The sequence below is a fragment of the Zingiber officinale genome, chromosome 6B, assembly GCF_018446385.1.
Source record: "Zingiber officinale cultivar Zhangliang chromosome 6B, Zo_v1.1, whole genome shotgun sequence".
In the NCBI taxonomy this organism is placed as follows: domain Eukaryota; kingdom Viridiplantae; phylum Streptophyta; class Magnoliopsida; order Zingiberales; family Zingiberaceae; genus Zingiber; species Zingiber officinale.
Window position 1 is genome coordinate 56,573,544 of NC_055996.1, and position 26,592 is coordinate 56,600,135.

The window sequence follows — 26,592 nt, forward strand, 5'->3', positions numbered from 1 at the left end:
CATGAGTCCAAAACTTATTTAAACCTAAAAACCTCTATTTGTAGAGGTCATTAGCTATAGATGCTGATACACTAATCCTTGGAGCTTACCTCTTTTAGGACTCAATTTTGTTTAGGATAGTGGCAAAAACAATGCAATAATTACTACAATCAAGCAAATGGAAGAATCTAATGTATTTCATGTAGACGATTAAGCACCGCCACCGCATAATCGAAGACGTGTAAACATAAAGAGGAGAGTGGTTTGGTATTCAGATATCTAAATACTTGGAATCTTACCCCTAGTCAAAGTGTTAGGAAAGATACAAGAGGTCTTCTCGGACGGTGCGATATTTAAAATATACAATTTTATCATATGAAATCTTAAGGTTAAATTTCGACATATCCGAATATATCTTCCCCCATGTCTTAACCGTCTGTATTAATGACTAATAACCATCCGTAATTTACCTCCTTCATATTTATCTAAAGACATATGACAAGGACACGGGAGACGAGTGGATCGTCTTTTTTTTACCACATATGAAGGATCCAAGATGTCTTCAATGGTTGGCATATTCATACAACATTAGAATGTTGCCACCAATACCTTTAGGATCAATTCCAAATAATTGTCCCAATATCTTTTTGCATATGCTGTCGTTACTATACAAAGCCCCCTATAATTTACCTCCCTTCTAGATAGTGAGTGCATCATGAAGGAACCGCCGAGATGACGATTTCACCTTTTTATTGCCAATGAATGATCCAAGATACGCAAGATACATGATAGATCAAATGAGCACACATGGAAGTGACAAGTCAAACATACAAATAACTCACTTATAATCATAATTGGTATTTTAGAGATGGTAAGCCAGTGAGCTATTTACAACTGAGTCATACATTCATCTGAATGCTTGCGCACGAGACTGTCTACCTGTTATAGACTGATGTGATTATTTAGAAGACCAGATGCACTTTTTGTGGCTTGAAAGAGCATGTGTTTAAAGATGTGAGCCAATCAACCGATTATAGAGGAGGATTAGATGGTGATCACAAATACAGTAGGAGATCAAGATTCATTAACGAGGAACAACCAGCTTGATGAAGATTCACCACCTTGCCATGTAGATTATAATTCATGTATATATGATAAAATCAAAGCACATTTGAGGATTTACGGTGGTACCAATCTTTGAATATCTACTCGGATTTTGATATCAGAAATGAATAGCTAGCTATCTTTGACCAAGATTGTCCATTGTGCATTTATCTTTTCATTAACAAAAAAAAAAAACAGTGACTAAATCTCGAAGGAAATCCCCAAGCGGCAAAACTTAACTGTGTTTCCTTGTTTCAAGCCCTAGGAAGCCTACTGAACAATGCATTTTCAGGGTTGCAATAAGAGATGTGTCGAGGGAAGAAAGAGGCAGAACAAAACCAATAGCAAAAACACCTACTAATGTTACTCCTACATATCAAAAACAAATTTAGATTAATTTGAATTAAATTCAATAACATAGGCAGCCTGCCGATCACAAAGAGCAAAGAGAAATAAACAAAATTCATAATTAAACAGACACAATTAACTTAACACTAAAAAAAGGATTAATAACACTAGTAAGCGTGAAATTTTTTTAAAAAGAGTGCAAAAAAAAAAACAAAAACAAAAAAATTCTCAGGTTGGTTCAATAGAAAAACTCTTTAAAAATGTGTTACTAAATTAATAGGAACTAAGATATCAATTTTAAGTATGTAGGGTGACCAATCCGTGGATCCAGATAATGAACCTTTGAGATCATAATCCCACTGCTAACCTGTTTGTTTAGTTTCTGGCAGATGCTCTGATTGCAGAGCCAGCACTACTGTTTCCACGGCCACCGACAAAGTCCATGCCGTCAACTCTCTGGTAACCGACATCACCTCGATTTGGATATCTCCCCCTACCACCACCTCTTCCTCCAAAATCAGGTTTAGTATCAAAGTCCCTTCTGCCATAACCACGACCGCCACCATAAAAGCTTCCACGCCCTCTTGCATCATTGCGGAACCCACCTCTTGCATCAAATCTACCTCTGCTACCAACTGGAGAAATCAAATTTTAAACAATTAGGCCATTGGAAAAAAAAAATACATACAAGTGGGTGGAAGTTTAAAATTGAGAGTATAAAACCCGTAACCTCGTGAACCTGTGGCCCTTTTTTCTTCAACATAAGCTTGGCGACCGCCAATCATTACAGGCGAGGCCTACATTTAAAGAAAACAAACTCAAAAATGAAAGTTTATTTGCTAGGATAGAAGCATGCAAATTGTTTTCATTTAATGACTAAAACAATTAGGAAGTTGTAAAATTCAAGCGGTAGTGGCATTTTATTCATATACTAATCAATTTTGAAGCTCACAACTGACTTCAACAAAGCCATGATCTGCAACCAACTCCAATTTATATATTCTGACATGAGGTCAGAGAACAGATTCAATGAATTGTAATTTGGTATAAACTTCAAAGTAAAAAAGAAACGAGGTTTATTCTATTAGGGCTTGATGGTGAAATCCAGATACATGGGAAATGATGCTCAGATAAAAATAACTTATGCACATAGATATGAATCATCTAAGTGAAATAAAGTTACACTAGCATTTTGCAGCCCTTTAGATCTTAAGCATGACTACCGCATAGCTCCAATAATATTAAACAGCTACCATTATGGTGGGCAATTGACCTAGAAATTATGGGAATTTGGATGAGCTAAGGAGGCAAGGGAATGAAGCGGTGACAAAAGTGAGATGAGGGGGAGATGAAAAATGAAAACCAAAAGGGAAGGATGGGTAATCAGGAACAAATCAGGGAAATTATTATTATTTTCTAAATTTTACCTTAAAAGAGAAGGAAAAAAATTCCACAGTTCATACTCTCCAAATTACTCAATTGGAACTATCCGCAAGTACAACTAAATTGACTATAGAATCATATCCCATCTCGGTATCAATAGTTTCTCACGGTTCTAGGTCATCCAAGGTTCAACCATGGTTTGTAAAATCGTGATCCAGATCATAGAAGCCCTAAATCGATCCGAGATCGATTGGGATCGAATTTTATAATAGAATCGGAAATGAATCACTTGAATCGTACAATATCGTGTGGAATCGATCGATGATCTTACGTTATAAACGATCCGAATGTGGCACTGGAACCAACCGTCCTCGTTAGCGTCTAGCAGCAGCAACAGAGGGGACACACAATTACGTGAGCGTGCGTGAGGCGGCACCAACGGCTTGGCGCGAACGACGTCTCTAGTTTCTTGCGGCTTGCGGAGGGGGATGAGCGAGGAGACGTCGGAGATGCATGAGGAGACACCGCTAACGGCTATTTTCCGATTGCTCGATGGGGAAGAGGGGAGCAGTGGTGAGGCCTTGTGCGAGTGAGGCTGAGGGGAGCAACGGCGGCGAGCACCTCGCGCGGTGAGGGAAGAGGAGAGCGACAATGAATTGATCGGGAGAGGATACGACACAGTACATTGATTTTAACTTTTGGTTTTTTATTAAAACTTTATTTAATTAATTCAATCAATTCCTAACTTAAATATGATAGTTTAGTTTAAACAGAAGCCTAATCGAATTATCCTATTAAAATATATATAAATTTATTTTAAAATTTAAAAAATATAAATTAATTATATTTATTTATTATATATTTTTCCAACCTTGTTATTAGTATCATTAATATTATTATTATTATTATTATTAATTGATATTCAAATATCATATTTTAATTTTCATTGATCAATTTGATCATCCTATTAAATACTAATTTAAATTTTAAGGGTTTTTGGTAGGATTGTATGATTCTCTAATCCGATTTTGACTCGAAATCGATCGCGCGTAGGATCGCAATCCTACAAACCATAGGCTCAGTTGAATTCAAACCAAATCAGATCTAATATTATTTAGGTTTGTATTTCTTTTCTTCAGTCCCCACAACCCACACACGCATCCCGTGGCCACTTGCATTCACATGTCGTTTATGGCCACACGTGGCTATCAACGGCCACCATCCGCAAACACCCATTATCACCCATTGCTTGCAACAGCGATCGTAATCCAACACACACGCCCTATCTCGCCATAACCCACATGCGTGTCCTATGGCCACTTACATCCGCCTTACGTTTGTGGCCACCCGTGGGCTATAAATGGCCTTGCATTCACAAACACCCATGATCACTCACTGATTGCAACAACAACTGCAATTAAACACATGCGCCCTATCTCACACCGATAATTTCTTCCTCTCCTCTTTATGTCTATATCCCCTTTGGTGTGCTGGTGCTAAGGGTTTCATGTATTGGTCGATGGGGTGAAACGATAAGTTTCACTAGTGTCGATTGACACTGCTCGACATTTCAAACATTGGATCTAGGAGAGATAATGGTTTGGCCATGCTCCAATCATGCCGATAGTGGTTCACAAATAAAATCCGAGGATAATGATTTGTTTATGACCAATGTCAACTAGATGATGGAAAGTGATGGCATGTCATTATAAATATTCTTTTAGAAGTAGTTGGAGTACTACTTGAATATGCCTACTCTTTCTCTCTTTCAGTTCTTGTGTAAGATTACCTGCCTATACTAAATGAATATGAGCATATATAATAAAATCCAGCCAACAATTGCCTAGCACCTAGGCAGTATTAGTGGACTCCAGTGATCAACATGAAAACAATATTAACATAGAAAAAATATTAAGGAATAAGAATGACTAATATTAATGTACATATGTGATATACGTATCCCTAATCAATCAAAGTAAGTTTACAATCATAAATACACAAATTATAATTGCTAAATAAGCACTAAGAATATGATAACAATGAAACATATTATATTTCAAATTGATCACAACAAAAAAAAAAAATCAGTAATTCATTGTCATGAATCCAAATTGCATAAAATGCCAGTTCATAATTAGTATAGCATAAACAGGATAACTATCTATCATCATAGTGCAATGAAGGAAGTTCAAACCTCTAAGAGGAGAAAAAACTATTAGAAAAATCTCATTGAGTTAAAATATCAAATGGATGGAAATGGTTGCAAGCCACTAGTGTTGAGTGAAAACAAGAGGCAAAAATCATGTGGGGTGTGAGGCTCAAGCAAATAGAAAGAATTATAATTATTTTCTAATATCAAATGAACTAACATCTTCAAACACAATCTTAGGGTTGTTTGGAGTTTGGACCACCTAGAAAAACCATTTGGATCACCAAGGTCACTGTTTAGAACAATATTGTTACCTTGTACATTCAAAACCACAAAAACTTAATTTCCTTTTCCCCTTGTCCTTTCGATAGTTCTTTTTCAAAAATTTTATTTTTATTCAATTCCAACTTTCGAAGCTAATCAATTCTACTAGTTTGATAATGAGTCCTCTTTTGTATCAGTGCATATGAAACTGGCAGTAGTTTTCAAAATCTAGACAAATTTCAGTTAGGTTGGTAAGCTGGTCCTAGTTCAGATCAAGTTCTACAATCAACAATTTCACATAAAGCATACAGATGAAAAAACACCCTAATATAAGATTAAACTTGGATATACTCAGAGATTTAGATTTGGGATTTGGATTTCTGATATTGCATGGATGAAAGCTCAATCTAATTTGACTATAAACCCACTCTAAATTTGAGCAGCATGCAACAAGTAAGATCAAGTATAATAGAAGTACCTCTAGTGCTTTCTGGACAGAATTCGCAGCCTCAAACTCTACAAATCCATAACAGAAACCTTGTAGCTATGGACAAAATCAAAATGTATACTTCTGTATTAGGGTAAACCAAAAGTCAAAGGAAATCAAAAATTAAATACTGGAAGGCTTTAAAAAAAAACAAACCTTGTGACTTCTAACTTGTATTCCATCAGCCTTAATTGGACCAAATTTATTAAACTCTTGTTCAAGTTGCTCAGGTGTTGCATCCAATGGCAAACTTTTCACAAATATGGAATGGCCATCAGCTAAAAAAAGCATACCATGTATAAGTATCAAGAGAATTTCTGAAGTTACTCGCAAAAGGAAATTTTAGCTAAATGAAAAGATCATTACCACCTTCTGCCTCAATAACATTGCTTCTTTCTGCAGTACTAGAATTGGTAGTAGGTGCATCAGTTGTAGGAACTGCTGAAGGAGCAGGGACAGGCACTGGTTCTGCTTTAACTGTTGGTTGCCTATGAGGAATGCGTGCCGGGACTGATACAGCAGTACTATCTTTCATAATCTTTACCTGCATCCACACTCTAGATCCTTACAAGAGGTATGCTAAGATACAGGTAAGCTAACAGGCATTTACATATGTAGTTTCATTGGAACTTTTGATCCATAGAAAGACAACATACATACATATATTTGTATTCAAAAAATGGCCATTTGATATCAAACATAGTCCTTTTTTCTTTTCCTTTTTTCAATAAGTATGTTTTAGGGAAATGTATTAATCCCTAGATAGTCCCCTCTACTATGTAAATGCATTGTTCTTCTTATAACTTTACAATTACACTCATGGAGGCTATATATTCACATCTAAGTCTCTGTATAATATTATACATAAGTGCCTAACACTCCTCTAAAACTGGTTCAAATATATTGAAAAGACACAACTTGTTAAGAGATGTACTCAGCTCTAGGACCTCTTAAGGACTTATCAATAGCTAATTAATCAGTTAAGCATAGTTTTTATATAGAAATAGTGCTTAATTGATATACCAGATTCCAATACTTCTTTCTTCTCTGTAATTTTTAAATTGTCCTTATATTGGATTTTGTACAACAGCTTATACTATTTATTATGCAATGTGTTAGACGAGATCTAAATTTTCAGACCTTTGACACAGTGGGTGATAAGTGTCAGGGTGATACCACAGGGAGGCGAATGATGAGGGCATGTGGGATGGACAAATAATGACAAGTATTGGGATGATGGTGATGGTCATTGGATGAAAAACAGTTCATGAACAAGGCACAGCGAAAGACAATGTTGGTGGATGCTGCAAAAGTAGCATCCAAATTTAGAGCTAATTTTTCAGATTTCATGTTTCTTGATGCAAATCAAAATAGAATAAGAAAGTAGATGAGACAAGATTGTGGGCCTAGTTTGACTATCTCAAGGCAGAAGAGAGCAGCTCAATTGATGGTCTCAAGGAAAAGCAAATGGAACTTTTATTCACTATGGGAAAATAAAATTTTGAGGACTCTTCAGTAATAAAAGTAACAATGATATAGGTTTTAAATAAATAAATAAATAAAAACAAAAAATCAACCTAATTTAGGCTCAGTCAAGATACATAAGGTAAATTGAAAAAAAAATGTACAGAAAATAAAATAATATAAAACTCTGGAGCTAGAAAATGGTTCATATAAAATAATTCAATGTGATTAGAAGATCCAACACAACATTTTAATTTTATTGATTTTCTGATTATTTTTAGTCTACTTTGCATAAGTTTCAATTAGAATGACCAAGGCTAACAATGCTATCTCATATTCTACTTCATCCCATCTGGTATCACCCAGTGGTGTCAGAGCTAAAAGGCCTTCTACATATCTGATCCCTACTACAACTTCCTCCACTACTGCTTTCCACCACAACTTCCCTATTTGTTTCAACCAAAAAGATATTCCATTTCAACTTGTCAAAATCAAACTCGTCGATGCAGATAGAATACTATAAAATAAAACCAGTTGGTATAAATAAAAAAAATATGTTTCGAGCTATAGATGATACCACCAGACATAAAACAGGTTACATATAACAAAAACAAACGAGGATATAAGATCATTCTCTACTTTTATCAATTTCATGATAAAGGCACATATTTCAATCAAACACCTCGCATATAATCAAAGAGAATTGTTACTGGTTATCAAATTATAACCCTTACAACAACCCTAAATCCCTTGTATAGGTTTTATAATAAACCCAATCTAGTTAAGACTTGGAATCATGACTATTACTAATGCTTAGGCAAATATAGACCAAATTTAATTAAAATTAGCAAACAAAATTATGATAATTGGGATCTTGGAACTAATCTATTTTATTTAAATTGTTTTGTAAGTTCTAAAATTACGTGAACAAGCTCACAATAGAAAATTTTCAAGCATTTATATCAGCCCTAAACACTAAAAACCCTAAAACCCAAGACCTGCTTGCTTAAATTTTATATTATTACCATTTGGCTTGTCAATCATCAAGTTAATCTACTAACCAATCATCAAGTTAATCTACTTTCTATCAATTTATGATGCTGTGAGTTAAAACTAAAAAGTGAATGACAATGAAAGATGGGATAAATTGCTACTAAAATTGTTCATCAAATGGGAAGTCTCGCAAGTTACCAATTAGCTTCTAAAAAGAATTATCACAAAATTACATTGCTAAAGAATATTGTTTAACAAATAAAAAAGACCATTATATCTATTTATTTAGTTTAATTCATAAGTGGGAAATGTGCTAGAAAACATCAGCTATACATGTTCAATGATATTAAATGAAAGGTGACGTTACACGATACGATACAACTAGAAAAATAAACATTTGAAAGCAAATAGATGACAAAATAAATAAAATGGCAAAGATATGAGCAAAGCAATTAATAGACACTAATTATAAGAGTTGAATATTAGAGTGGAAGTGAGATGCATTAAGGAAAATAAAAAGAATACTTTCTAGATAATGCATTTAAAAAACATTCATATATTTTGAACATTACTAGTAATAATGCCTCAATAGAGATCAATGAAGGATAAGTTCAATGTGGTGGAACAAATAACTAGGGAAAACATGCCTAGCACAAAATGAATGGCAAACATAGAATCAATGTAGCAAATAGAATGTATAATTCTAAAAAAAACATGAAATGAGGTTATGACAAAAAGATCAACAATAAGGTTGACCTTTAGTACTCACAATGGAAGCATATGATTTCTTTGGCATGTCTTCTTGGGCAGTGACAGGACTTGATTCAACTACCACCACCGGGCTAACAGATGGAACTTCGTTAATCACCTTTGCAATAGGTTCTTCCTCTTCCACAACGAGGCCATTTTCTGAAGGCTTATAGACTTCCTCCTTGTTCAACACCTCATCCTCTACTGAGACAGTTTGATCTAGAGCTTGTTCCTCTTGTTGTGGAGGTAAAGCTGCAGGTCAAAAGCAACAGCAAGATTTTTGTTTTAATAAACCGATAAAATCTACAGCAAGACTAGAGAGTTATCAAGATAGACCTTCCTCTGCAGCATGAGGTTCAGCATTACCATTCGCCAGGCCCTGATTCACCTGCTGGTGTTCAGCCTCTTCCACAAATCTGAATATGTCGTTCAGCACAAAAAAGCCATTATCCTGGGGAGCAAGGAAGAAAGACTGGATGAAGCTTCTCTTGACATTGTCCTCCCCTGTGAGGTACCCAGTCACAAGAACAGACACCCCATCACCAAGAGATTCTTGTGCATCCACAGTCTTCATCTCAGCTCCAACATGACCAGTCGACAACAACAGCTTCTGGTTGATCGCCTGCATCCCGTTCAACAATAAATACAAGAGAAGAAAAAGTTTATTAGAAGAAGAAAAGAATCTAAGGTGAGCATAACGGGAAGAAGAAAAAAATTGAGTTGGATGCAATCACCTCAGTGGTGGTGACCAAAACCATGGCGCCATGAGAATCTAGCCTGCCAAGCTTGCTGCTTTCCTGGTAGAACCGGTGCAGCATATCAGGCGAATGCTGAAGGATATGATAGTACTGATCCACGAACGCGTTGCCCACCTGGATCACCAGCCATCATATCAGACGATCGCAACAACAAAAAGAAAATCGAAAAAATCAAAAGAGACAGAACGGCGCAAACGAATCCGCTACCACTTCAGCAGGAAGCGGAGATCTTTCAACACCGGTCGGCTGTGCTGCCATTTGGCTTGAGGCGGAGGTCCGGTAAAGCCCTAGAAACGGATCCGAAGGGAAGCCAAGCCGAGGACGACTCAGGTGGTCGGAAGAGATCAGTTGGTGGCTGCCTCCCTGTTCTAGGGTTTTGATCTGGAGCTCGCGATCTAGGACCGAAGGGGAAGCAAACCGAGGGTCGCGGAGTTTTAACACGACGGGACGAAAATAGGCACGTGCGAAATCACATGCTACTCCCACGCACGCGGTGGAGCTATTATTTACCTTCATGCCAAGCACGACACGTGGTCTATTTACGATCCGAGATTACGTTAAAAAGAGATATTTATTTTCATTGTAGTAAATATGTATTTCTATTATTGGCCGGTAACATACTACAAATTCAACATAATTAGAAAATTACTGTTGATATGATGACATCATAAATACTATAAGTTTATGATATAATAATTATAGAAATAAATATTTAGAAAAAATAGTTACTGTATGCAGATAATTTTAAATTAAGAAAGGTGTAAATGCAGTAGAAGAGAATCAATATGTCATAATGAATTTATAGCATGACGAATATTAAATAGGACAGCATTTTAATAATAAATAGTGTGCATTGCGTGATTGTTGATTCGTTAAAATATATTATATGTTTTGATAATATCAAATATATGTTAGAAAATCTTATTTATTTCAAATTTAATACGTGGAAGATTATAAAATATATTTTTTTGAGTGAATAAAAAACTAATTTCTAAAATCATATGCATGTCATCAGTTTAATTAGAATTGATATGACAAAGTCTGTAATCCAGTAATATTTTATTCTCCTATATTTAAAAAAAATATTTAATCTTCCTTATTAAAAGTTAGATGTGAAAAACTTATAAAAGGACTCTTTTATTATTTTTTAATAATAATAATAAAGAAAAAAGGTATATTAAATTAACTATTATATTAATCCTATTTTTTATCAAGTAATATTTTACTCTCCTCTATCTAAAAAATAATATTTAACTCCTCTTTAATTAAAAGTCATATGTGATAAATTTTATAAAAGATAATTATATTCTTATCTTTTTTTGAATTATTTTTTAATAATAATAAAAGAGAAAATATATTAAAATGACTATTATATTTTTCAATAAAAATCCTCATAAAATTATACACACATGGGCATAAATAATAAAAAAAATAGTAACTCTGAAAAGGATATCAACCAAAAACTCATTCTATCATCCTCACCAAACTAAAAAAAAACAAAATTCTAAATTGATGAATCAAAATTAAATGAAAATAGAATAAAGTTCATCATTAAAAATCTCATCATCATCATCATCATCATCATCATCAAATGTGCAATACAATAAAGTAAGAGTGATTTTAGTTCATCAATTTAAAATTCTAACCCTTTTTTGGTTTGGTGAGGGTGGTAAAATGAGTTTTGGCGGTTATCTTTTTAGAGTTGCAACTTTTATGTTGTTTATGCAAGAATATGTATTAATTGTTAGTGCAATCATGCATTGGAGGTTTCAATGTGTTGACAATTATTTAAGTTTAGATTAATACGTTGGATCGAACATGAGTTACAAATTTATAGGAGAAGTCCTTGTAGGTCGGAAGATCGAATGCAAGGCAAAAGAAGTATATGGTGTTGGATCGAGACGCACATGAGGGGAAGAGGGTGAATCACGTGGTTTTCAAAATTTTCTTTTAAAAACAAAGTATGTATGCGCAGCAGAAAAAAACAAAAATAGAAAGGTACAAGAACGCAAGCAGTTTTATTTGGTTCAGAGTCTTCGGGGACTCCTACTCTAATACCAAGATCCCGCGGACCTATCGATAGGTAATCAACTAATAGCTTCTTCCGGAACTGTCAGAAGAGGGGATCGAGTACAAAAGAAGAATCAGAAAAGTGTAACACGCTACACTTTCTTTTATACAACAATTTAAATACAACATTAAAGTTCGTTACCCAACACCTTCATAGATGATCAGATTAGGCTCGATGTTGGATGACTCTTTAGCAGTGATCGAGCACAACAGTAGGAACCCGGAGCAGTCGGAATGCCAAACGAACACATAGAAGCTTGTAGAAGAAATGATATGAAAGCCTTGGTCGAATGCCTCTTTTATAAGGGATGGATGACGCCTTCCATAGGCAAGCTTTTATCCCAACAAATTTACTCATTATCGTCAACGAAGCCTTCTGCCTTATTCAACTAAAGGTGCTTTTCAAGCTCTCGAAAGCGTCTTCCATGAACAATACTCAAGGCGCCTTCCATCGCTTGAAAGGTGCCTCAGGTACTGTTCACCCGAGGCATGCTGTGCTCTTTTGCCAAAATATGTTAGTCCAACACAAACAAAATATACTCTGCAAGACAAAGTTAATACAATAAAATAAGTAGTAATAATTAGTTCCTGTTCTTCCAAGACCAGGAACTAATCAAGGTCTCAATTTAGGTTTCTGAAATAGACCTAAATTGGATCGATGTCTATTGTTCCCTCAACTAGGACGTGTTCTCACTGAGTCACTCTCATTTAGTGACTTACCTTCACTTACCAAGTGTTAAGTTACCTTCTTGACATCAATCTGACCCACTAGGTCTTCCTGTCGGAATCGCACATCCGGACTTCACCAATCTGGAATCGTACATACTAATCTCTTACTGGAATCGCACATCCGGACATTAACCCATCGGGAATCAAACATCCCGATCTCCTATCAAAATCTCACATCTGGACTTCGTGTCTGGTATTTAGTCCTCTTGACTCATCAAGTTAGTCAACTTTATGCACTCGGTAATAAGGTTAGATCAACAAATTGAAAGATCAAAAGATACAATAGAGGGGGGGGGGGGGTGAATATTGCACGTTAAAAACTTTTCTTTTCATAACGTAAAAATGAGAGCAGTGCAGCAAAAAATAAATGACTCATTTTAGTTACTTGGTTCAGAGTCTAGGTCGACTCCTACTCCAAGACCCGTGATCTCTTGATCACACCGTTGGACAATCCACTATAATTCTTCTTTCTAAAATATCCAGAAAGAAGCAATTCATATAATGAAAGATGTAAGATAGTAACAGCCCACTATCTTACTAGTAAATTAGTACAATGCAAGCTAATAAAAAATATACTAAACAATTAAGAAGCGTTGCAAATCGTTGGCACTTTATCAGAGTAGTAGCTTGCTTGAAGAAGTGTTGCAAAGCAGTTGCATGAATAAGGATTTAGTATAGAGGTGAACTGGAAACTTCTATCCCGCCTCGGATCTCGAGCTCCCTTTTTATAAGCATCGTCACCGTTCAGTCGACCGATCCTCGGGTTGGGTCGACTGAATATCTCCCTTCCTTCTACGCTAAGATCCAATCTTTGAACATTTATGATCTTTAATGGTTCAGTCGACCGATCACCTTGTTCGGTTGACCGATCACCTTGTTCGGTTGACCGAACAATGAATTTCCCTGTTCATCGAGATTCACACTTAATGTTGCTTTAATGAGATGATTTTTTGATCAACTAATCCTCTGGTTCAGTCGACTGATCTGCCAGATTTCCTTCTCTTCTTTTGTTTGGTCTGATCTGTGGCACATCATCAAGGTTCTGTCGACCGATCTTCTAGTTCGGTCGATTGATTAGGCTTCGATCAAACTCTACCCTGCTTTGGTCTGAACTAGTCTCTGGTCTGAGTTAGCCTTGTTTTGTCGAGCGATCCTCGGGTTTGGTCGTCTGATAAAGTCATTTCCTGCAAAACAGAGTTAAACAATATATCCTTGTAAAACAAAGGTTAGCACAATAATATAGTAAGATGTATGAGTAGTATTTGACAGTAGAACTGTCTTGATCTCAACTTAGAAACCTTCCCGGTTTCTTCAGTTGGATCTGTTGGTGTGGTTAGCACTGACAGTCTAACTCAGGTTTTGATGAATGATAAAATAGATTAAGTTAGTTTCGTTGTGATCTAACACTTTGATGAAGTGTACAAGAGAAGCTCAGCTAGGTCGACGGACCGACCGGATAGTTGGCACGAAGCCCAACTAGGTCTATGAACCGAGTGGATAGCTGGTACAAAGCCCAGCTAGGTTGATTGGCTGACCTGATAGCTAACATGAAGTCCAGACTAGTCGACGGGATGATCGGATGTCTGGCACGAAGTCCAGCTAGGTCGACGGGCTGACCTGATAGTTGGCACGAAGTCCAGACGGGTCAACGGGAAGACCGGACGTCTGGCAGGTAAGTTAAGGTAAGTCACTGGAGCGAGTGACTTGGTGAGGACGTGTTCCTAGTTAGGGAACTTAGGCGTCAATCCAACTTAAATCCATTTCGAAAGTCTAAGTTGAAATCGTGACTAGATTCCAGTCTCGATGAGACGGAATCTAATTATTACCCTGTTTTATTATATTTGTGCTAACTTTTGTTTTGCAGGATAGTTTAATATTTATTTTACCTTAGACTAACATTTTCTTGCAGGAAAAGGAATTTCTGGAAAATGGTGGTCCGAGCGCCCGGAGGTGGTTCAGGCCCTCGGAAGGCAAAACTCATCTCGTCGCAGATAAGGAGCGCGTTGACTGGCCGGATGGTGTCGGCCTTTTCACATGTCACGAGGCACTCCAAATTAATAAATATTGAAACTCATTAAAATTAAGGCAAGTGTTGTAGTAAGGAGTCCCAAGTCGTATTTTTCCAAGGTTAACTAATAAATGTGTGAAAATTCTAGAAGTGGTTCCAATCAAATTCTTACCTTAACAAGATCAATGAAACTTCTCCATTTGACTCACATTGCACATTAAATCCTTCTTTAATCAGAATTAATAACAAAGAAAGTCATTCTCATCTGAACATGATTAAATTTCACTTCATCAAATTATCCACAAGTAAATTTGTTATTAAACTTCATCTAATAAAATGAGTCAAAGAATATACCTTTCATTCAAATTCACAGTGCAAAGCATTCAAACATTCAAAGCTCTCATTCACAATAGCAATTTAAATCACAAGTTGAGCATTCATCACACTAACAAGTTAACAGTCACTAGATCAATTTTATATAGAGCAAGGAGTTTCTAACTAAATAGACAAACTAACTATCTAGCGATGAACAGAATTTCAGATTCAAACTGGACATAAATTGCAACAATTAAGTAGCTGCACAAGATTCGGATTGTAGAGACTTAAATGAAAAGTGAAACTGAAATAAGAATTGCTAAACAAGGAATCATGAATCATATGCAAACTATCTATCAGATCTTCAGATCTAAGCAAATTCAAGGATAAAACCAAATCAAATATAAAGAAAAACCAAAACCTAGAACATTCCACAATCCGGATCCAAGCTCAACTCCCCTCAATCTGCTGTGAACAGTGATGCCATTGGAAACCTCCCTTCAAGCATCCAACTATAATCAACCAAGCTTCCTTCTATTACCAGGGGATGCCCACAGCTCTTGGAAACCTCTCTCAAAGCTCACATCTGACTGGTAACCTCACCATCCGAAGAACAGAGGATAATTCTGTGAATTTGCAAATCAGATCGAATGGCCAAATCGACACAACCTTGCTATGGAATGAAGATCGGAAAGAGATCAGTAACTCCCGAAAACCTCCCTTGAAGCTCTGGTGGAAGCGAATAACGCCGATCTAGAACCTCCCTCGATCGGGTATGTAGTGATGAAGCAGAACCCAAGTCACGATCTGGAAACCTCTCTCGATCGCCCTCTGATCACCGGAGGTTAAATGCCGGCAGCTGGAGATCGTTGTCATTGAAGAAGAAGAAGAACTGGATTTGATTTGAGGAATGGGAGCTGCAGCCGCGAAGAAGAAGACGCACGCACTGTAGCACAAATTGCAAATCGAGCTCAGAGAACACAATAGTTCCTCACACGGCTTTTAAATCCTCCCAAATCTGATCGGACGGCTAAGAATCATTGGAGCTTGATCAGCGGTGGAAAATAACCTAAAATCCGATCCAACAGTACTAATCTTCATCTACGGTCCAAATGTACTCCTCATTAGGTCGGATGGGCCAGATGCTTGACGGATAACTCAGATCTACTTAATCTTCAATGGGCGGTCCAAAACACTTCAAGGCTTGATCGCTTCGTTTAGCCCTAGATTTGAGCCCAAATGTGGCATGATCTAATCAGGTCAATGACCCTTTTGATGCCTACAAAATAATAATCAAATATTAGCATCAAATACCATGAAAATAGGCTAATTTGTAATTAGGTCCAAAATTAAATGTAATTATGAAATGTAATGCAAATATGAGTTTAAACTATGAATAGACCAATAAAAACATGCATTATGATTCAAAATAATATAGAAAAATCATGGTTATCAAATCCCCCACATTTAGTCTTGGACGTCCCGTTCAAGTCAAGAAAAACTAAAAATCATCTCCACACAATTTCCCTAGCAATACCTAGAAGATAGTAAAAGGTAATTAACTAAGGTCATCTTAAAGATCACAAACAATCATGAATACAATTCAAACAATAATCAGTAAGTATGATGGTTTCAATCCAATTGAAAATTTAAGCAAGATGCAATCTCACAAAAGATTTACCTATTCTAGCTCTCACACTCAAAATATATATTAGTGGGGCTCATTCAATGTCACTCACAACATTTCACTACCATAAACTTACTTATTTTCTAATTCTCTACCACTATAAAACATAGTATACATGAATCAAAAGGATTTTATCATGAAGAATTGAAATGGAAGCAAAAAGAGCAATTGAAATGAATGTAGTAGCAAAAGAAAAGGCATTAATGAAGAAAATGAGAAGATGAGAGTATTGGAGGAATATACTTGATGAGTTGACCATTTTGATGTAAAAAGAAATGAATACCATTTGTCATTACCAATTTAACATATCAAGCTAACATCTCCTTCAATTTAATGAAAATCCAAGATTCTTGATACTCTATCTCCACACTTGATACTCTCTTGATGTGCCATTTTTTTTTTCCTGTTTCACTATTTTTCCACATTAATTCTATCACTTAGAAGCTAAAACAATCTTGAATTACCAAGATGGAGAAGAGTTCCCTCCCCCACACTTAAAATCTTGGCCGTCTCGGACAATGCAACTCCTCATGGAATCAAAATGCTTAATTTTCTTCTAGTCACTGTTTCCCTTTTTGCAGAATTTATTTTTCTTCCATTCTCTATTTCTAAATTGTCATATTCAAATTCATTGTAAATAGAGATCATCCAATTTCTATCTAGAATTCCATAGCCATCATCCAATTCCTTCTCAATAATTTACAGCTATCAGCTGAAACTTCCAAAGAATCATTTTGCACATCTCTCAGCTTTTCTGAAACTCAAATCTGTGCAGTATTGTTACTGTCAAGGTAATGTATCAATGCAGCTTTTGAGACACACATTGTCACATAATCCACGAAGTACCAATTCAAACTTTATGCACTAGTAACAGCAGAGTAGAAACTGTTGTTCTGTTAATAGCAGAATTTCAGCTCAAATATCAGCAACTCAGAAATATAGCTGATTGTACTTTGCTTATAAAGTATCCTTCATTGGAAGAAAAGTTTCTATCTTATCCCAGCTCTCACATGTTTGCAACAATCCAGAAGTAGAGTACAGTTCAGCAACATTCTGCTTCTTGCATTTCTCCTTGATCCTGATCAGCAAATGGTTGAAAGGTTGACTAACTTCTGAATCATGGGGCAGTGACAACAGCACAGAAAGCCCTGGTTTCTGAAATTGCTGTTGCTACAAAAACTGAATGCTAAAGTGTTTGTATCAAGCAACCATTATCTCAGAACCTCAGAACTCAACTTCTACAAATTTCTGCAAATACAAGTTTAAAACCAAATGAAGCCAGTTCTGAATTCTTTCACTCTAGTTTTTAATTTCAGAAATGGAATTCTACTATAACTTCAGTCCAATGTATTACAACTTCATTTAGAAAGTGAACTCCAGTTGGCACGAAAATTTTTTCTCTTGTCATAGCTCAGAATTTTTCTGTGGTGCCCTTTTTGAATTCTGGATTTCTGAACCTTAGTTCAGAATCTGGTTTTCAAAAAAAATCTAGCCCGGAATCATGAAAAACTAAGCATAAACACGAACATCATTCGACACTGCATCAACAGGGAGAACAAATTTCTTGCTCCCCTCAGCCTCTAAGATGCAAAAATTCCTGCTCTTCAAAATCAGCAAATAAGCTTGGCACTAAATAGTGCAGTCTTGTCAATTATTGCTTCCTATCATTGCTTCAATCTCTCCAACAACTCCAAGCATAGCAGCAGTTTCAGAATTCAGTTGCTGGAATATGAATCAGAATTCAGTAAGAAATTAAAGAGTTGCAGCTCCCAGAATTCTAGGGTTTCAGATTCTTTGGCTCCAGCGCAAAGAATTGATGCATTTCCATATTCCATAGATTAGTTCCAAAAATCTTACAGTATATCTACAATTTCAAGCTTCAGAACTCAAAATTCAAAATCAGAATTTTAGAATTAAGGCTTAAGTTTCAGCATTGATACTGCAATGTTCCAGTTCTATACTAGTGAAAAACCAATTAAAATTCATGCTAACCCGCAACAACAATTCAAAGTTACACTTCTCAATTCTGCTTCACAGTTTGTATTCAAAATTTGATTCCAGAACATTGTAGCTACCCCCAAAACATTTCACAGAATTACAGATATTACATTCAGCTCAAGAAATCCAATTTCAGTAGCCCAGAATTCATTTCCAGCAATATGAATTTAGAATTCAAGTTCAGCACTCTTTTTCATCAAACCAGATTCAGCAAATCTACCTTCATTACTACTATTTCCTTGTGCCAAATGATCACCTTTATCTTCATCACTATCTTCTAAAGCTTAAAATACATTTTGATACTCTTCGAATGCACTTGTACTTCTTCAATTACAATCCCAATCCTATTTCCTTTCTTCTAATTCTCACATCTAACTCAGTGTTTAAGTTTCAGTTTGATAGATAACAGCTCATCACTGACCACTTTTCATATTCTGTAAAGTGAAAACATGAATCTGTCCTTTAATTTTTCAGATCTTTCCACCATGATATTTTAGCAAAATTCTTCAGCAAGTAAACCTTGGAAATTAGTTCAATTGATATTTGATCTAAAGAAAGGCTTAATCACATTTCCATTCAATGGCATGAGTCTAAAACCATGTAGCACAGCTAAATTCAAATTTAGATTCTTATACAAAATCCTGCCTTTGTATCAACTTTGCATTGTTTAACCACCAAAGATCTCATTGCTTCTTCATCTTGCTACTTAAGAACCTTATCAATGCATACTCAAAGGCTTTCAGATTTAAACAACTCTAGCTAGTTATAATTCATTTCCTAACTTGGCACAACAATGCAACATTTCTTATTTTGCAGAATTCTGTAATTCTGAATTTCTGTACTCTGCTCATTCCTTTCCATTCCTGCATTCTGTACAGTTCAAGCAATTTCTAGACAATAGCAACTTAAGTTTAACCCTTGTTAATTCAGTGATCAATAAGAAGCCCTCAGTTACTTGGACAAAAGAAGAATGCAAAAATGAAAGAAGTTACTGGGAAACAAATTGAATTAGTGTGGAAGCTAGAAATTCAGAAATCAACTCCTATTATTTGCAATTTGAGGTTGATATCAGATTTGAGGTTGAGTATGAATGTACTTCAGAATTTCAAATTCTGAAATTGACTTCTGAAATCTATTGCTTTAAATTCTAATCACAGAAATTGTGAACCAACACACAGATTTGAATACTGCAATTCCCAGTACTACATTGATGAAGATCCTAATCTTATTCGTGCAGAAATTAAAATTTGCAATTCCAGGACACCTTAATTCAAGTTTCTGTATTTCAGCAATTTAGAAATTAAAATTTTCAAGAATTCCAATCCAATTTGTAGTTGTACAAAGTTTCAAAATACCCAACATCAGATTCAACTAGACTGTATTCTGGATTCTAAAATTTAGTTGCAATCAGCAAGCAAATTCTCATTCAAATTCATAATAATCAATAACTTGTAACAAACATAAGGCACACAACAATTACAATCCAACACATAATTCAACTCCTCAATTAATTTTGAAATCAGTTTTAATTTCTGAGCAATTTATAACTGTCCAAATTATGTATCATATTCCATAATTCCTATGGATACTTCCTGAAGGAGTTTAGTGACTTTACGTCGTATAGAAGTGTAAGAGCATCCTCTTGAAGTTATTGTTATCAAATATTTCAATGACAATTGGTTGCAGCTCTTGAATTTCAACTCCTGCAATTTGATTTAGCTGCAATTTCTATATTTCAGAATTTAAGTTGATTCAATTTTAAATCTGTGAAACACTTAGACAATTAAAAACCACATTTGTCAATGATTAAATGAGACTTTAACCTGAATCCTTCATTAATTAGGGAGTTGCACAAGAAACTTGGCACAAACTGCCCTAACACACATTTCCCAGACTTGTCACTGTTGTTGAGTCCCACTTCTGCACACTTCAGCATCTCTTCCCTTATATTTATTTTCTTCTTAAACTTCCAGAATTTCCAGTAATCTTAAGAAATTAATTCAAGTATCAGATGTAAAGAATTTGCAGCAATTCCAGAAATCAGTAGCTCCTTAGTTTCAGATTGGGTTCTACAGATTATATAAAGTTCCAACATTCTTCAAAACTGATTTCCTTAAGCTGCACTGAAGTTCATTGTTTCATCTTCCAGTAATTGGAATCAGAATTTATAGAGGTCAATAATGCAAGAATACCATTTGTTTCTTCACTTTACAAAATTTCATCTGAGCTTCTCCCTTTCTTGATGATTGCTATGGTATCAAGTAGCCGAAATTGTCTTCATTCCTTCATAACTAATGTCTCAATCTGACTGTTTCATTAGTGGATTCAATAAAAATAGCATTTCATATAATTTTCCACTTTTGCACAGAAATGATCTTAGCTTCCATTAAAATTACTAAAATTTTCAGCTCCTTTGACATCCTTGCAACTGATATATCTTGACTCCAAGCTCACTGACATGTTCGTGAACCAAAGAAATATTCAAATATAGACCTTGTTCATTCTCCTCTTGCATTACAAATTCAGCACTACTTTCCAATTCTGAACAAATCTATTGTGTACAGATTTTCCAACCATCCAATAGTTACAATTCTCAAAATCTACAACAATTCCATCTTGCTTCTTGCATTTTGTTTGACACTGCAATCTTGAGAACTTGAATTCAGAAACGTACTGTTCACAAACACATCACCAATTTGTACAGCTAATTGAATTCAAAAATGTAAGTTTTGATCTTGAAAGGTTTCCTTTAACAAGGACAAAATTTGAAAATTCATCCATTTGCCCAACTCACACTCAGCACCTCCCCCACACTTCAATCTTTGTTCATCTAGTCAACCCAACTCATCAAGAATTCAACCAAAACTTCTAATGGAATGAAGGCAAGGCAAAGTGATCAAGAATTAAAATGCTAGATAAGAATCTTTTAAGAAAATTATGGAGAAAGGAATTGGAAATTGTGAGAGAATAAGAATGACGAATATCCTTTATGTCCACGCATACATATGCTATTGTGACCTTGAAAATAAGCTAAGCAAGTTCTAGAGTTTCAATTGTTGTAAGTGCATGCCACACAAAGAAAATAATAGAGTTTAGGCTTGTGGTGGTCCTTACTAGGTATTTTCATGCAACGAAGCTCAATTGATCAAATTGAAATCCAACACTATGTTAACCAATATCATGTAAGTAGAACATCCAATCATGCCAAGTGACCTAAACTTGATGATCAAATTTAAGAAACTTTTACCATCTTAAAAGTATTACTAAAACAATTCCATGGAGAATTTTATTCAAATGACATGCCATGTATACCAAACTAAATGCAAAAGTGTGGAAGCAAAGTGTGGAAGTAAAATGCAAATATAGGAAAATGAAACTAAAGAAATGTATAAAGCAAAAAGAAATAAAAGCAAGGAACAAACTCTCCTTAACTTCGGGTGGTTGAAGAAGATTTAGTAAAAGAATCCACGCCGGAAGTGGAGTATCCTTGATTGCGATTAACTTATTTTTATTGACCATTTTTCCATTGCAAATTCTTTCTGGAGGTCTTAGGCAGTTCAGTTCAAGCATCCACTCCGGAAGCTTGTATACTCCTACAACATCAATAAAAGACAAGAACTCCCATACACATGTGGAATTAAAAGAAAATAGGAGAATATTAGTTTTGATAGAAGATTTGTCAAGAAATGAATCACAACTAATAAAATCAACAAATGGTACCTCTATTGAATTTTTTGATAAATCACAAGAAATACTCACCTTGTCATTTTGAAAGGTACCTGGAGTGGTGATTGTTACCTCCTCTTCATCAAGATATGGCTCAAGCTCTGGTTCTGTTGACTGTACATCCTCATGTAGTGATTCTTGGGTGTTTGGCTCCATAGCACAAGTCCCTACACTTACATCTTCAATTCTTGGTGATTCTTGAGGTAATGCTTCCAGTAAGCATTCCCCTACACTTAAATCATCTTCAAAAACATGTTCAGAACCTGAATCACGATCAACATCTTCAACAACAAAATCATTAGGATCAGAAATTTGCATAATTACATCATTATCACAAAAAATACTAGAAAAATCATGTGAAGTAATGGGAGTAGGGCCAGGCCTGACAGAATCACTACTTTCCATCTCTCCACTGGAATTTCGTGCTTGCAACTGATTAATGGATGATGCAATTTGATCTAATTGTAACTGTATGTTCTGTATCCTTGAAAATTGTTGCTCTTGATACTCACTCATTTGTTGCATAATCTCTCTGAGTTTCCATGTTGACTCATCCATTTGAGAATTGTTCTGTTGAAAAGGTTGTTGCATAAAAGATGTTGAAACCTCTTGGAACTCATATGAACTCTAGTAAGCTGGATATGGCTCAATAAATGGTCCTTGTGCACTTTCATACATGAAACATGAATTATCCACCCAATTAGAATTAAAACCATTTGAAAATGACTCATACCAATTTTGTTGATCCATGTTTGGGTAATATTGATTCTCAAGCTGAAAATACTGATTCTCCATTCCACCTCCAAAATTCTGAAAATATGGATCCATGCTAAAGAAATCTCCTGTTCTTCACTACAACACTTAAAATCAAGATTAGAAGACTCAAGAGCATAAAGTTTCCATCACATGAAAATATGAACAGTAAAAACATTTAATAATTCAAGAACAAACCAACATGAAAATACAAAAAGAAATAAGCAATCAAATCAATCAACATGCTAACAAAATAAACCAATCAATGTCAATCTAAAATTAAACACACACTACTAATTAGTTGTTCTCCGGCAACGACGTCAAAATTTGGTGTCGGCCTTTTCACATGTCACGAGGCACTCCAAATTAATAAAGATTGAAACTCATTAAAATTAAGACAAGTGTTATAGTAAGGAGTCCCAAGTCGTATTTTTCCAAGGTTAACTAATAAATGTGTGAAAATTCTAGAAGGGGTTCCAATCAAATTCTTACCTTAATAAGATCAATGAAACTTCTCCATTTGACTCACATTGCAAATTAAATCATTCTTCAATCAGAATTAATAACAAAGAAAGTCATTCTCATCTGAACATGATTAAATTTCACTTCATCAAATTATCCACAAGTAAATTTGTTATTAAACTTCATCTAATAAAATGAGTCAATGAATATACCTTTCATTCAAATTCACAGTACAAAGCATTCAAACATTCAAAGCTCTCATTCACAGTAGCAATTTAAATCACAAGTTGAGCATTCATCACACTAACAAGTTAACAGTCACTAGATCAATTTTATATAGAGCAAGGAATTTCTAACTAAATAGACAAACTAACTATCTAGCGATGAACAGAATTTCAGATTCAAACTAAATATAAATTGCAACAATTAAGTAGCTGCACAAGATTCGGATTGTAGAGATTTAAATGAAAACTGAAACTGAAATAAGAATTGCTAAACAAGGAATCATAAGCAAATTATCTATCAGATCTTCAGATCTGAGCAAATTCAAGGATAAAACCAAATCAAAGATAAAGAAAAACCAAAACCTAGAACATTCCACAATCTGGATCCAAGCTCAACTCCCCTCAATCTGCTGTGAACAGTGATGCCATTGGAAACCTCCCTTCAAGCATCCAACTACAATCAACCAAGCTTCCTTCTATTACCAGGGGATGCCCATAGCTCTTGGAAACCTCCCTCAAAGCTCACATTCGACTGGTAACCTCACCATCCGAAGAACAGAGGAGAATTTGTGAATTTGCAAACCGGATCGAATGGCCAAATCGACACAGCCTTACTATGGAATGAAGATCGAAAAGAGATCAGTAACTCCCGGAAACCTCCCTTGAAGCTCTGGTGGAAGCGAATAACGACGATCTGGAACCTCCCTCGATCGGGTATGCGACGATGAAGCAGAACCCAAGTCGCGATCTGGAAACCTCCCTCGATCGCTCTCTGATCACCGGAGGTTGAATGCCGGCAGCTGGAGATCGTTGTCGTTGAAGAAGAAGAAGAACTGGATTTGATTTGAGGAATGGGAGCTGCAGCCGCGAAGAAGAAGACACACACACTGTAGCATAAATCGCGAACCGAGCTCAGAGAACACTGTAGTTCCTCACACGGCTTTTAAATCCTCCCAAATCCGATCGAATGGCTGAGAATCATTGGAGCTTGATCAACGGTGGAAAATAGCCTAAAATCCGATCCAACAGTACTGATCTTCATCTACGATCCAGATGTACTCCTCATTAGGTCGGATGGGCCAGATGCTTGACGGATGGCTCAGATCTACTTAATCTTCAATGGATGGTCCAAAACACTTCAAGGCTTCATCGCTTCGTTTAGCCCTAGATTTGAGCCCAAATGTGGCCTGATATGATCGGGTCAATGACCCTTTTGATGCATACAAAATAATAAACAAATATTAGTATCAAATACCATGAAAATAGGTTAATTTGTAATTGTGTTCAAAATCAAATGCAATTATGAAATGTAATGTAAATATGAGTTTAAGTTATGAATAGGCCAATAAAAACATGCATTATGATTCAAAATAATATAGCAAAATCATGGTTATCACCGGACCTACGTCACGGTCCGAGCGCACGAAAGGGATCCGGGCGCTCGGAACATGCCTATAAAAGAAGGCCTCCATGGAGCATCAAAACAACACCTCTTGCTACGACTGCTCTGTTGTGCTCTGCCCCTGCAACGCTGCGAAGCTACTCCGACAACTTGAGGTTCAAGTTTTTTTTATTGTTGTCGGTATTTCATTTTTATAGTTCTTGTACCTACTGGTGTAATCTTGTTTGTGAACTATTAGTGATTACCCAACGAAAGCACTCAATGAGTGCGGGCCTTGGAGTAGGGGTCGACGAAGGTTCCGAACCAAGTAAAACTGATTCGTGTTAGCATTGTGATTTCTATTTTTCCGCTACATACTCGCTACGAATTTTCGATCGCTATTCACTCCCCCCTCTAGCGACTTCCACGATTCAACAGGATCAGCAACCTAGGGTTTGTTCCTTCTCGAAACATGACCTTACTGTCGTTCCTTCGGGTGCTTACCTCAATCTACCTGTCAAACCTTGGTCCTCCAAACCTGTTTGTACTTTGCCTCTCAGCATCGGATCGGCCCACTAGGACTTTCCCTCGATCTTCGGTCCTCCAAAGCTATCGAGCTTCCCTGCCAAGTATCGAGTCCTCTCAACCCACTTGGTCTTTCCGCCTGCCTTCCATAATATGCTAAGTCTTTCCTACCTAATCACGACTAGGGCTTTTTCGGTTGAGTAAGCAGCCTGCACACTCAGTCAACTTATTAGATCACAACAAGACTTAACTTGAACTTTTAACAACATCAACACTTAGGTTGATTCTGGTGCATCATGCACCAACAAAATATCTAACTTTAATCCACTTGTCATTTATCAAAACTCAGGTTTGATTATTTGTGCCAACTATACAAACACAAGGAGGTCGAGGACCAGATTCTTGGCAAGAGAAGCTCTTGTAGGTCGGAAGATCATATGCAAGGTAATAGAAATCCAAGAAGGTTGAGAACCGAATTCTTGACATGAAGACCTGGAGATGAGGAAGCTCCAGGCACAAAGTCTAGGGGATAGAAGGTTCGCCTGACATAAGGTACTTGAAATGATTTGGGTTTAGGTATAAATTGAATTGTGAGCTAAAATATGTATCAATCAATTGACTGATTGATTGGGAAGCCAATAATTGATTGTTTAATCAATTGAGAAGCACCTTTATAAGAATAGAGTGCTCCTGGATAAATCAGCCAATCGATTAGGGGGTAACTAATCGATCAGTCGATCGATTGACTAGACTTTTACTTGAAAGCACATAGCGCTCCTGGATCAATCAGCTAATCGATTAGGGGTAACCAATCGATTAGCTAATCGATTGAACAAGCTTTTACGTGAAAGCACAGTGCACTCCTGGATCGATCAACTAATCAATTGGGGGTAACCAATCGATCAACCGATTGATTGACCAGACTTTTACGCGAAAGCAAAGTGTACTCTTGGATCGATTAGTCGATCGATTGTGCAGCCTTCTTCGTAAAATGAAAATGAAGCTCTAATCGATTAGTGGATCGATTGATGAGTT

The 26,592-nt window shown here is 36.0% G+C and overlaps 1 protein-coding gene across 2 annotated transcripts; it reads right to left on the reverse strand.

The window, feature by feature from the left end:
- Window positions 1–1,457: 1,457 nt before the first annotated feature.
- Window positions 1,458–10,098, reverse strand: LOC121992465 (nuclear transport factor 2-like). 2 transcript variants are annotated; one of them, XM_042546876.1, is made up of 9 exons: window positions 9,887–10,098; window positions 9,656–9,793; window positions 9,258–9,543; window positions 8,941–9,173; window positions 6,084–6,258; window positions 5,871–5,992; window positions 5,706–5,771; window positions 2,162–2,228; window positions 1,458–2,066 (listed from the first exon to the last, which is right to left on the reverse strand). In XM_042546876.1, the coding sequence occupies exons 1-9, from the start codon at window positions 9,935–9,937 to the stop codon at window positions 1,807–1,809; spliced, it is 1,398 nt and encodes a 465-aa protein (XP_042402810.1). In that variant the 5' UTR covers window positions 9,938–10,098; the 3' UTR covers window positions 1,458–1,806. The 2 variants fall into 2 exon arrangements, with proteins under 2 accessions (XP_042402810.1, XP_042402809.1); XM_042546875.1 differs by having other exon boundaries at window positions 6,081–6,258.
- Between the last annotated feature and the right edge of the window lie 16,494 nt (window positions 10,099–26,592).